General features: G+C 48.1%; 1 protein-coding gene across 2 annotated transcripts in view; it reads left to right on the forward strand.

Moving 5' to 3' along the window:
- Window positions 1-12,645, forward strand: part of LOC146811999 (uncharacterized) — a 364,821-nt gene that overhangs the window by 277,053 nt on the left and 75,123 nt on the right. For both annotated transcript variants that reach the window (XM_085614549.1, XM_085614550.1), the window contains one exon: window positions 9,482-9,574. In XM_085614549.1, the coding sequence (XP_085470675.1) occupies window positions 9,482-9,574 (93 nt within the window). The remainder of the gene's footprint in view (window positions 1-9,481; window positions 9,575-12,645) is intronic.

The raw sequence follows: 12,645 nt of genomic DNA on the forward strand, positions 1-12,645 counted from the left end.
CCTTCTCTACTCAGCTGGTGGTGGAGCGGGCTCACCGCACCTTGGGCCCCCGTCCCGTGCCCGGGGCGCCCCCGTGGCCTGTGATCATCCGTTTCTTAAATTACAGAGATCGGGACACCTTACTCCGTCTAGCCAGGGAAAAGCAACCTATCCTTTTTGAAAATACCATGCTTTCCTTTTTTCCGGATTTTACACAGTCAGTGCAAGATGCACGTCGTAAATTTGGTCCGGTCAAGAAACGACTACTTCAGACTGGACTTCAATATTCCATGCTATACCCGGCCCGGCTTAGGGTGGTCCACCACGGTAAAGCCCATATATTTCAGGATCCGTCCCAGGTTGATCTATTTCTGAAGGACTGCAAAAAATTTACTGAACCCTCCCGGTCCCCTTCGGAGAGGGCGAGGTCCCGATCGCCCACTTCTGCCCCTGACTGATTTGGGATATCCAGCTGTCACCGTGTTCCATTATTGCTACTTTCATGGGTTAGCCTTGCTCTGCTTCTGTCCTTCTGTTAAGTTTCAGGGCTGGTTACACAATTATCTCTGAGCTTTGGCCCTTTCTGGTTGAGCTACCACTTGTTAGGCCCTGATGGTTTCGATGGTTCCTCGATGTGATTAAATTTGATTGTGCCCTGGCATCAACCCCCCCCTCCTGCGTTTTTTCCGCTGGACCTTCACTCCAGGGGATAGCGGGTGTGATATCGGGGGAGTGGGATGGCCGGCCTGGACCCCTAGTGTCCCCCTCTTGGGTGTTCCCCAATAAGTACATGACAGGACATTGAAGGTTTGTACGGGGTGGGAGAGATGCCCGACATGATTGGGATGTCGGAGTGGGTGGGTGGGTGGGATTTCGAAGGAATGTTTTGGGTTTGTTGTTGTTTTTCAGCATGAGCACTACGCATATACTTGTTGAAATAGCACAGTATGCCACCTTTACTAGACAAATACATCTATGGACTGGTTTCCAGTTGAGCATCTTCACCAGTAATTTCCCTATCAGCAAACATGACCCGCACCACGCGCGCTGAGATGGGAGGGGGAGGGCTGCTCACTGCTATTACCTGGAATGTCAGAGGACTGGGGGATCCGAGGAAACGACGGCGAATCCTGGGTGCATTAGACAGGTTGAATGTTCAGGTTGTATTTCTTCAGGAGACTCATATGGACCCCCTCCGCAAGGCCACCTTCGATGCCAGATGGGCTGCCCACTCGCTTCATGCGCCTTACTCGTCTTATGCAAGAGGCACTACTATGCTCGTTAAACGAGGAGTTCCCTATGTTCCCTTGGGTACCACAACAGATCGCGAGGGTCGATATTGTATAGCGTGGGGACGTGAGACTATCACCTTGGCCTGTTCTTATGGTCCCAACTGTGATAACCCGAGCAGTTTCATGGCTCTCTGGAACAAGATTAGAGAAGTGGGCTCCACACACCTCATTTGGGGGGGAGATTTCAACGCTGTTTTAGACCCCGCTTTGGATAGGTCAAACCCATCTATACACCACTATACTAATACACATAGATACCTGAGGGACATTTGCGACACTCAAGATGTATTAGATACTTGGCGTCACTTACACCCAACTTCACTGGAAGGCACGCACTGGAATAATGCACATGCAACATGGGCCAGACTAGACTACATTATGGTGAATAGGGCCCTGGCCCCCTCCCTGGTAGAGGTGCAACATGTAGGCCGCACATACTCCGACCACTCTCCGGTGCTTGCCAAGTTCCGCTTACCGGATATAATGGGTAGACCCCCGACGTGGCGACTCCAGCCCAATATTTTACTCGATGAACTGTTTCGGGCCGAATTGTGTCAAGAACTAGAAGATTTCCTATCCTTTAACAGGGGATCAGTAGACCGGGCTGCCACTTTCTGGGAAGCACTAAAGGTCACAATACGGGGATCCTGCATCTCCAAGAGCTCCGGGGTACTGAGAACCTTGCGAGACACATTACCTAAACTGGAGTCCACACTCCACGCCCTGGAAACTAGCCCAGACTATGCCGACAACACAGATGCACAGGCAAAGTACCGCGAGATGCTATCGGACTACATGTCCACCGCTGACAGAGAGGTAAATTTCCGGGGCAAGTACTTCAAGGCTCGTACGTACGGGGAAGGGGAGCGACCCGGTAAATCTTTGGCAGGAGCGGTCCGCCCACCGCGAGGCTCTAATTTTGTGCTGGAGCTGGAGGGGGAGGATGGGACTCCTATACGTGACACACACTCGCTCTTGGAGGTCTTCACTACCCACTATTCCACGCTATACTCTACTACTAGGGTCGGCACACTGGACATGGACGACTACCTTAGGGAGCTCACACTGGGCTGGCTCTCTGACCGTCAACGGGAGTTTCTGGCGGAACCGATAGGCCTGGATGAGGTTAGAGATGCGATCAATCAGATGGCACCGGGAAAGGCCCCGGGTCTGGACGGGCTGCCCATGGATTTCTACAAGGCGTTTATAGATATCCTAGCTCCGGTACTCCGAGAGGTTTTCATGGAGGCACATGAGTCGGGCACGCTTCCTCCGTCTATGCAGGAGGCTCTGATTACCTCCTTATTAAAGCCTGGGAAGCCACCTCAATATTGCGACTCTTACCGCCCTCTCTCGTTAATTAACTGTGACGCCAAAATCCTGACTAAAATACTAGCTAACCGTTTGCAGTTGTTACTAGGAGGCCTGGTGTTGTCGGATCAAGCATGATTTGTCCCTGGCAGGGCCACTTCCAATAATCTCCGGACGCTTTTTTCCATTATGCATAACGTAGACCCGGATTTGCCATTGGTGGCGGTCTTTTTAGACGCCACCAAGGCCTTTGACTCCCTGGAATGGGACTATCTTCACTGTATTTTGCGCAATATGGGAATGCCTCTGGGTTTCACGCGCTGGATTGATATCCTGTATGACCGGCCGGTCGCCAGGATGGGGTTGAATGGGAGGATATCGGACGCCTTTGTGGTGTCGCGGGGTACCCGTCAGGGATGCCCCCTATCTCCGCTACTGTTTGCGGTGGCGATGGAACCCCTGGCGGCCCGGCTCCATCAACATCAGCGAGACAAGGCTCTGCGTTGTCTTCAGCGAGAGGTCCTCATCTCCCTATACGCGGATGACATCACGCTATACATCCGTGATCCCGTTACCAACCTCAATCCTATCCTCCGGGAGTTTATTCGCTTTGCGGGTATGTCTGGCATCCATATCAACTGGGGAAAATCCACTATCTTTCCGCTGACTTCGGCCGCTCGACCGTTTCCTCTGGACTACCCCCTACGGTGGGAAATGGATGAGGTTCGCTATCTGGGCATACTTCTTTCCCATGACCGAGAAGAGCTAATGCGGATGAACTATGGACGTACGTTTGACCATATCCAGGCCTGCGTGTCCAGATGGATCACGCTGCCCCTCTCTTTTGCAGGCCGCTCATCCCTAATCAAGATGGTGGTTCTTCCGAAACTCCTATACCTGTTCATGAATATTCCCTATTACCCAGGCAAGTCCTTCTTTCAACTTCTGAGGTCTGAGCTTATTCGTCTGGTCTGGGGAGGAAAGAAGCCGCGTCTTCGTTGGGAGGTGTTGACTCGTCCGTTCGAGCAGGGAGGGTTCGACCTGCCGGACTTTGAAATGTACTTTCATAGTGCGCAGGCCCACTACATTCATCACTGGATTCGCCCCACTCCCTTCCTGCCACAGACGGCTGTGGAACACTGGCTGGTGGCGCCTATCCCACTGGAGGGAGCAATACTCAGTACACCAGAGACGCGTACGGCGTACCGCACCACGATTTCAAGTTCCATTCTGGCGTGGCGATATATTGCGAGGATAACCCACGCACCGATGCTTTATTCTCCATTGCTTCCCCTGGCATACCATCCCATGTTGCCCCTTTTACAGGAACAACTGTTTAAAAACTTTATGGCCAAATTCCACATTACAACATGGGGGGACCTCTATCATGACGGACAATTCCGTTCCCAATCGCACATGTTCACTAGCCTTGCACCCACTTTCATGGACACATTCCTATATATCAGGCTTCGTAGTGGTATTCGAGCATTGACGGGGGAATTTCCTAGTGAGCCACCCACGCTGGAACCCTTGCATCAGTTACTTAAGGCTACCACTCCGGCACACGCAGTCTCTACCCTATATCACTCTCTACGCACTACACCAGACTCCTTGCCTTGCAGGGCACGTACCAAATGGGAGGAAGAACTAGGACTGCCCATTAATGACGACCTCTGGAGCTATTGCTGCTTACAAACAGAACAAATCTCCTCCAGCAGCAGGTTCAGGGTGATTCATTATAGGTTCCTACATAGGCTCTATTGTACTCCAGCGCACATGTATAGGACGGGCCTTCGGGAGGATGATCTTTGCTGGCGATGCCGCGCTCCGGCGGCAGACTTCCTCCACATGACGTGGGGATGCAGGGAAATAGCCGACTATTGGCAACAAGTGTATTCCGGCCTTTCGGAAATGATAGATGTCCCGTTGGCACCCTCTCCGACGCAGGCACTCCTGGGCCATACAAAAACTATAAAAAAAACGGTCCGCAGATTTGCCACAATCGCTCTTCTCATAGCGAAACGACTCATAGCCTGTAGATGGGGACGGGGCAGAGCTCCCAAATTTAAGGATTGGATCAGAGACATGGTACACTGTCAGGATACTTTACTTCGATATGCAGAACTCCTGCCTTCCGCAGCTAGGCCAACTGACATCTGGGGTCCCCTACAGACGTATCTGTTGTCACACCCACAGACATAACGAACTTTCCTGCCCGTTTAACCCTTAACCTTCCAAGACGCTACTTATACAGTAGTGACCCACCTAAAGGGACGGAGACGGGGGTTGTTCGGCATGGGTGGAGATTGGTGTCCTCCCTTATTTTTGCTGGGGCTTCATCGTGGGTGGTTCTCCCTCTGTCCCTCGACCAGGTACCACACTGGGATGTGAGTTGGGACGGTCATTGCACGCGACTGAGGGGCGCCTCGCTACAATTGGTGCATACTACTGTGGAAAGATCATTACATGTACAATATTCAGTGGCTGATGGGTTGTGGTCGCTCATACTGGCATGCTGCTTATCCTTCGTTCTTGTGCCGCAGCCGGCCCCTGGAGGGTTGTAGGCAGGCAGCTGTGTTCAACATTCACTTTCATTATCGTATCAAGCCGCCGGCCACGAGATGGTTGTAGGCATAGGGCTGTGTATTCCATGTTCATGCTGAATAAAGGTTTTGAAAATTTAAAAAAAAAAAAGAAGGGTAATGTAGTATGGTTATCCACCAAAAACATCAGATTCCGGAAACATAGCGTTTTCAACCCCAAGTACATCGGGCCCTACAAAATAAAGAGAGTTATTTCCCCCCGGGCTATGATGCTAGCTCTTCCAAAAACGCAAAAAATCCACCCGGTGTTTCACGTCTCGCTTCTGAAACCATCTTACACCCCAGTAAAAAAGAATCCTTCTCCTGTCTGGATTGACAACGAACCTGAGTACGAAGTCCGGGCCATCCTCGATTCCAAAATGCGGGGATCCAAACTATGGTACCTAGTGTCCTGGAAAGGGTATGGAATGGACAACGTTTCGTGGGAACCGGCCACGGGAGTACATGCTCCCAGATGTGTAAAGGCTTTCCATTCCCAACATCCCCACAAACCCGGCTCGTGGCAGCGGTCTCGGGGAGAGGGATGTACTGTCACGGCTGCACACCTGACCGCTGCCCCCTTCAGGACCCTCGGGGACGAAGCCGCCCGTTGGGACCGGGCAGCGGTAACGTTCCGCGAAATGCGTGACATATGGGAGACTACTGATGATGCCACTAGACTACAGCTCCCATCGGCCTTGGTTACGAAGCCGCGCACGCACAGGAAGTGACGCGGCGCGAAGTCCGGGAAGCCTTGAAATACGGAGCTGAGGAAGAGAAGCTCGCAGATTATCCTGGAGCTAATCTTGGCGCGTTAAGAATCCGTTGTGGTGTTTCCCGGGTGCGGTAAGGGTGTCAGTGACACCGCCAAGAGTCCTTTTGTTCTGACACACTCGTGAATTCTTCAAACCTGATAAAACTTGCGAATTAACTGCCATTTGAGACTTTAAAGGAATTACTGTGCTTAGGACGCACGGAAAACGATTGAGTTACAGGTGGTATGAGAGCAATACCACGCTGTGGATATAATGTCCAAAACATTTTCTGCCTTGCCATGTGCTAACCATCATCGCTAACTGTTATACAGCTGCCATATCCATGTACAAGTGATAAATGTTTGTGTGTGTGTTTTGTCTCGTCTAATAGCTGGGTGATTATAGAGTGGCCGCTAGGCTGCAGCATAAGACCTTCTTTCCCAGTGACGCCTACAAACATACCCTTTATGGTTGGTACATGTGATAAGTCCTAAAAAGGGGGGGGGAATATTTCAAATGCAGAGTGCACTGGGGGTTTTATGTATTGTTTATTTACCAACAGTCCTGCCACATGAGTTGCTTGTACTGAATTGCGGCAACCCTGCGTTAACAGCAACTAGCTGGCCTTGAAGAGGCTGTGACACACATTATTCGTCCTTCTGCTGGCAAAGCTAGAATTGGTTCTTTTTCTTTACAGGTAGACCAGTTGTTTAAGGTAGAAAGACTGGTGGGACTAGTGGTTAATGTGTATGGCATAGTGTTAACAAATCGTGTGCTTCTTTTACATATCTCCCTCCCCGCTGTTCCCTTCATTTCCTCCCCCCGATTGACCCCCTTAAGCTTCCGTGCCTTTACGGCAACTTGGAATAAGGTTGTCAATAGGGGGGCCCCTATTGAGCAACGAACCGATCCTGAGAGGCCTCCGTGGGACCTGACACCTTGTGTATAAGGTCCACTGTGGATTCTTTTGAGCCTTGAGTGGTAGGGGGAACTCCGAATAGAATAGCCACTAATGGTGCTGACTCCGTGGGCATCTCCACGGAAGTCGGGTGACCTGCACTGGACATTGGGGGTGAATTTATAGTCAGTTGGGCAAGTTGAGTTCCCGTTAAAAATGCTGCCCCTGTCACGACCTTCTTCTGTGTAGAGGTGTTTGATATGATATTATAGTCCCGGTATTTCCATCTCCTTCAGTCTCCCTCTGTGACAGGGTCTTGTTTTGATGGATCACCTCATGTGCACTACCATGTGCATTAGTCGTGGGGGATGTGTAGATCAAGCCAGTGTGCATAGATGCATCTGTTCTGGTACCCCCCACAGCCACAGGATTTATACTAACGTTTATGCCAGGGTTTAATGGCCTGGGTGTTGTCACAGAGAAAGCCTCCAGCTTCGCCTGAGTACCTTCCAACCTTAAGCATATAGTGGCTATTAGTGTTTTAAACAAGAGTTCCAGCCTGGTGAGTATTGTGTCTACCAATTGCTCTATATCTGTGTTAACATGTAATGAAGACTTGCTCTGAAGTTGTGACCGGGTCACTCTCTTCTCCCCTGTCTTTTTCCTTTTGGTTGGGGGCCCAACCAGGGCAGAGTCCTCTTCTACAGATGGCTGGCCATTGTTGCTCTTGCCGATTGCGCCATTGGCGATCGTTGTATAAAGTGCTAGTGCAGGTGAAGATCTAGGGCCAGTGCCAGGGATTGTCTATTGACAGCAAATCCTGGCTAATCTTGTCTGCTTCTAATGATAACCTCCTCTCAGTCAGGGCTATCTCATTAGAGATAACATTGGCTGCCCTGATTAGAAACGAGTCTATCGTATTGGCATTAGCCCCCCCTGTGGCCCCAGCAGGTGTTTTCCTTTTGCCCATTTTTCAGGGCGTGCAACAGATTCTGACCTAGACTCTTGAATCAAATCTCTTAGTGATTCTCAGAGTCTGGATGGCCCCTTCGGCAAGTTGCATGGAGCTCAAGGTACAAGGCAGTAGAAGCGTGAAATCCTAGCACAAAACACAGGAAGAAAGCAAGACTGCCAGCTGAAGAATAAAAGATACTGCCAGAATTTGTAAATGTGGCAAATGTGGTAGATGTGGCAAAAAAAAGAAGAGAAACACACTGTACCTCAGTCCTTGCAGCGAAACAAAGGGACGGGGCCCAGCCCAGCCTCGGTCAGGCGAAGACGGGCCCGCTCTTGGCCTGGTCTTCGCCCGTAGTCGAGAGTAAGGCAGGTCAGATGGGGCTCATTGACTTTTCAGCAGTTAATGTATGGAGCAAACTTCTGTATGAACTCTGATCACTCGATTCAGCCTTCCTTCAGGAAAAAGCGCAAGACTTTGCGTTTCACGCGGCTATAATTGTATTCCTTTCATCTACTAGTCTTTAGCGCCGGTATAATCTTTGGAGCTACTATGTGCTCTATATGATCTTGTGATTGATTGATTGATTGATGGATGCTATCTCTCACCATGAAATACCCTTGTCATGTCCTAAGCAGTGCCCTTGCAACTAACCTAATAAATGATACAGATCCCATCCAGTAAATTATAATAAATTCTTTTAGCATTATGGACCGCCACTAGTTATAACTGTGGGCCAGAACTACAAAAGAAAAAGATCATACTATAATACTTCGCTATTACCACATTGGCCATAGTACTTGCGTCTATTGGTGGTGCTGATGAAATATGGGAGGGGTAGCAGCCTTAAGGAGGCAGATCCCTTGAAGGCTTTATACCATTGCTCACTTGAGGTACCATTCAAGGGATTTTAACCTGAACAGCAGCAAAATATTCAGACTGCCTCTACTTATGATAAAATGCCAGCACTACTATTCCCTGTTTATAGAAAATAACAGATGCTCAATTATCCATGCAATCAAAGTCCAAAGATGGAGGCAGGATCTTCTGTGACCACCCGCCCCACAAGAGCTTCTTACGTACATTGGCAACCATGGCATCAAAAGAGGAGGGACAATACCAGGCTTCTTGTCTAATCATTGTTAGAGATTGTGCCAGAATTCTATTAACATTGACAGTAAGCATTCTCCTCACCATAACGGCTTTTAGATAACAGTTTCTCATAGGAGTGAAAGTTGTTATGCAAGCATTGTGAAATGGGTTAATGTAAATGCTATTCCTATCCCAGGAGCACTCACTGTTTGCCTCTGCGGAGCTGAGCTGTAGCCTAGCAGTGCCAGACATTCTCTTAGTGAATCCCTGTGCACAGAGCAACTCACATGAATGAATGAGACTTCTCAAGAACCTGGACACACTAAGGGGCACACGCTCTCTCAGGTGACCAGCTCATCCTGGTCCTGTTTCACAGGCAGTCCATCACAAAACAAGAACTGTGCTGAACTGAAGATGCCTCCTGTAGTCTCCTCTTCGAAAAATGTCTTAGATATTGCTCTGCCTCCCATTGTAAACCGTACTGCCCTGCATTTGTTTCTGTGGCATACAAAGACAATTCGGATGGGTTAAAAAAAAGATATGGGGAAATCGACAGTCCAGTCTCTCTTTTCCACTGCTCAGAATGTCTTTAAATGTGTCCTTTTTATTTTTTACAGATTTACAGTTGCCACTGGCTGGACTCTGAACACATTCTGGCAGCCGGAAGTGAAGCTCACATGTGCAGGGTTATTGATCGCACATCTCTAATGGTATGTCTTCTACTCTGCAGATGGGAGATCTCTTGCACAGGGGTCGTACCATTCCTTCACACCAGCGGGATAGAGGAATAGCTGTCACAGAGCTTGGCTAATTTGGTTGTGTTGGGCATGGGGAAGGGGGACAGCTTAAGTAGCCTCTGACATATACTTTACGCACTTTGCTGGACATGTACATAGCTTTATGCACTCTGTTGGTGGCATAGAGGTCAGAGCTATACATTGAGTAAGGAGTACTTGTCTCTTATTCAAAGTATCTCCATTGGTAACCATATACACTGAATAGTCCCGTCCATGCACAGTATCTTGGAGGACTTTTTACGATATATGTATATATTACACTAATGTTTTGACAGCCAATGTTAGTTTATTTTCTTTAAAAAAGAAGCCAATATTTTAAAAAGTCAGTATATTAAGAAAGATAAAAACAAAACTATTTTACAAACCTTTTTAGAAAGGAAAAATTAGTGGAAAAGGGCAATGTAGCTATTCAGGATTCAGTCTACAGAGGCTGGAAAACTGACACTGCTACTTTAAGGAAGAACCTTCCTCCAGTATCCCATGATGCTCTGTCATTTATAGTAGCTACTTTTTTCAGCTAATGGTTACAGGACCCTGCAAGACTGACTTTGGCCTTTTTGTTTTTTTCTCTCTGCAAAACTTTCCAAACCTTAGGATTTTTGATTTGCACATTATAGGCTAGGACTCATTCTGTAAAGTATCCCTTCTGTAGAAGAAAAAGTCGCAGATAGACCCCCTGCAGTCTGTGTTTTTTTGCCTTCCATAGAGTTGTGACTTGGAAGGCTGCAGACAGTCAAAGAACATTTTCAGGAGGATATTAATGGTCAGAAAAAAATCCATCTTCCTAGTCTACAGGAGGACTGGAAAAAGGGCTTAGGTTCAGTGTGCAGAAGATCCAAGGAGCTTGGGGACTGGGTTCCCATAACCATTATTCCTTCACTTATCTCTGCATACTCCAAGATGGGTGAAATCAAAAAGGAAGTGAGAAACTATACCATTATCAGTTCACGTCGGAGTCCGTGATGTTGAGGACCAGTATGGTGGCCGCATGCTCACAAATCAGTTTGGGTTTGCCATCTAGACTCCATGTGAAAATGCATCTCAACATTGAAGCCTAGATTGACATCCAAACCTGATAGAATATCAAAACAACACTGACCGTCAAGCAACTTGAGAAATAGAGTTCCTGAGACTTCAGGCTCCGAATTCTCAAAGCCTACTCTTTGACCCCTGGGTTTCTACCTTTTGTCAGTCTCTTGTTGCCTATCGTGTAGCCACCAAACATCTCCTATGTCATTTGGTTTAATACCTGCATCGCCTATTATCTCTGCCACTGTGCCACAACCTATGGCTTATATGCTCCGCAGCCACTAACTACCTCCTCTGGTTGATCAATTGCCCAAAAAATCAATGTTGCCTTCTTTCAAAAGGCATCGCTTATCAATTCAATCAATCAGATAAACTTTATTCGGCTAAATCAGCCATAAAAACACACATCAGAATGAGATAATATAATACATTAAAAACTGCATAAAAAAATAGCAGCATATGTTAAAATAATGCACAATAACAGCATATGTTAAAATAATCCTCAGTGACAGTCCATAAAAAATTGATACATCACCCTAACATCCAGTTAAGGAAGTCACCAAAATATCTCAGGGCATAGACCATTAAAATGCTCCTACTAAAAAATTCCCCTCTTTGTAGTTTTCATAACTTGCCTAAAAAAAGTCACGATCGAGAGATAAATAAAACTAGAACTGAATTATTAGCGATATATCAGGGCCAGTCTACATTTGCTCAAAGTTTAAACGTTTTATCAAAGGTAAAATATATGTTTCCTAGTGTCCACATAAAAATTACATAAAAGGTAAATGGAGGGTATCTTGCTCTAAAAAATTGTCACATGGACATGGAAGTAGATACCTATAATTACAATAACCTTCCTGAAAGGCACATAGATGGTGAATAGTACCCAACCTGAATCTCGCCAATAAAAACCTCATGGTGTACATTTGGTATCATATAAAGATAAAGCTGTATTCCTGGCTCAGTTAATTGGAGGGTATGAGCTGCCATGGTCACCTGACTAAATTCCCTGGCTTCCGTCGCATCAGATCTTACTCTAAGAATCCTAGAGAGGAGATCTGACTTATTTATACCCCTCAAGGACTCTGGAATCACAAAGAGAGTAGGCGAGCCTATGCTATCACACAGAGACTTAGATGCCGATTCCGATCCTGTAAAACCCGGGTACGAATGGTCGTACGGAGCGAATTCTCCGTCCGACTCGTACCCGGGAAAACCACCTTACAAACCCGCAAGTACGATTCGTACAGAAATACCATTTCCGTAAGAGTCGTACAAAACTCCGACCGGCTAAAAAATACCCACAATTCCGATCCGGGACATCGCGTACGTGACGTCCGGACGAAGTCAGGCAGCGTTCTACAGACCAGCAAGTACGATTTGTGCCTACGTCACTCCGCACGGATCATTTTTTACGGCAGCTAAAAACTCCCAGGAAAGTGAGGAAGAAGTGAAGAAGGAGCTGGGGGACGCGACGGACAGCCATGGACCCCATCCTACGTGTCATCCCGGCCCTCCTAGCCTACGACCTGGTGCACAGAAACCGACGCAGACGCCGCAGAAGGTCAGCACAACACCCAGGGGCAAAGCGGGGGCGAGGGGCAGGAAACATAACCTCCACCAAATTTGTAAAATACCATATACTGTCCTAACATTACCTCCAGGGTCTGGTCACTTCGGGGGGCGTGTCCAACAATTCCCGCGTATGCGCACCCATCACCACTACAATGGTGGTACGGCCCGTAACCACTCCCTCAGAACGTGGGTACGGCCCGTACCACCATTGGAGTGGTGATGTAGGGGTACGAGTGGTACGCGTCGTACCACCATTGGATTGGCGATGTAGGGGTATGCATGGTATGGGCCGTACCCACGCCCTCAGAGCGTGGGTACGGCCCGTACCACCATTGGAGTGGCGATGTAGGGGTACGCGTGGTACGGGCCGTACCAAC

Source organism: Triturus cristatus, chromosome 7 (genome assembly GCF_964204655.1).
Source record: "Triturus cristatus chromosome 7, aTriCri1.1, whole genome shotgun sequence".
Taxonomy (NCBI): domain Eukaryota; kingdom Metazoa; phylum Chordata; class Amphibia; order Caudata; family Salamandridae; genus Triturus; species Triturus cristatus.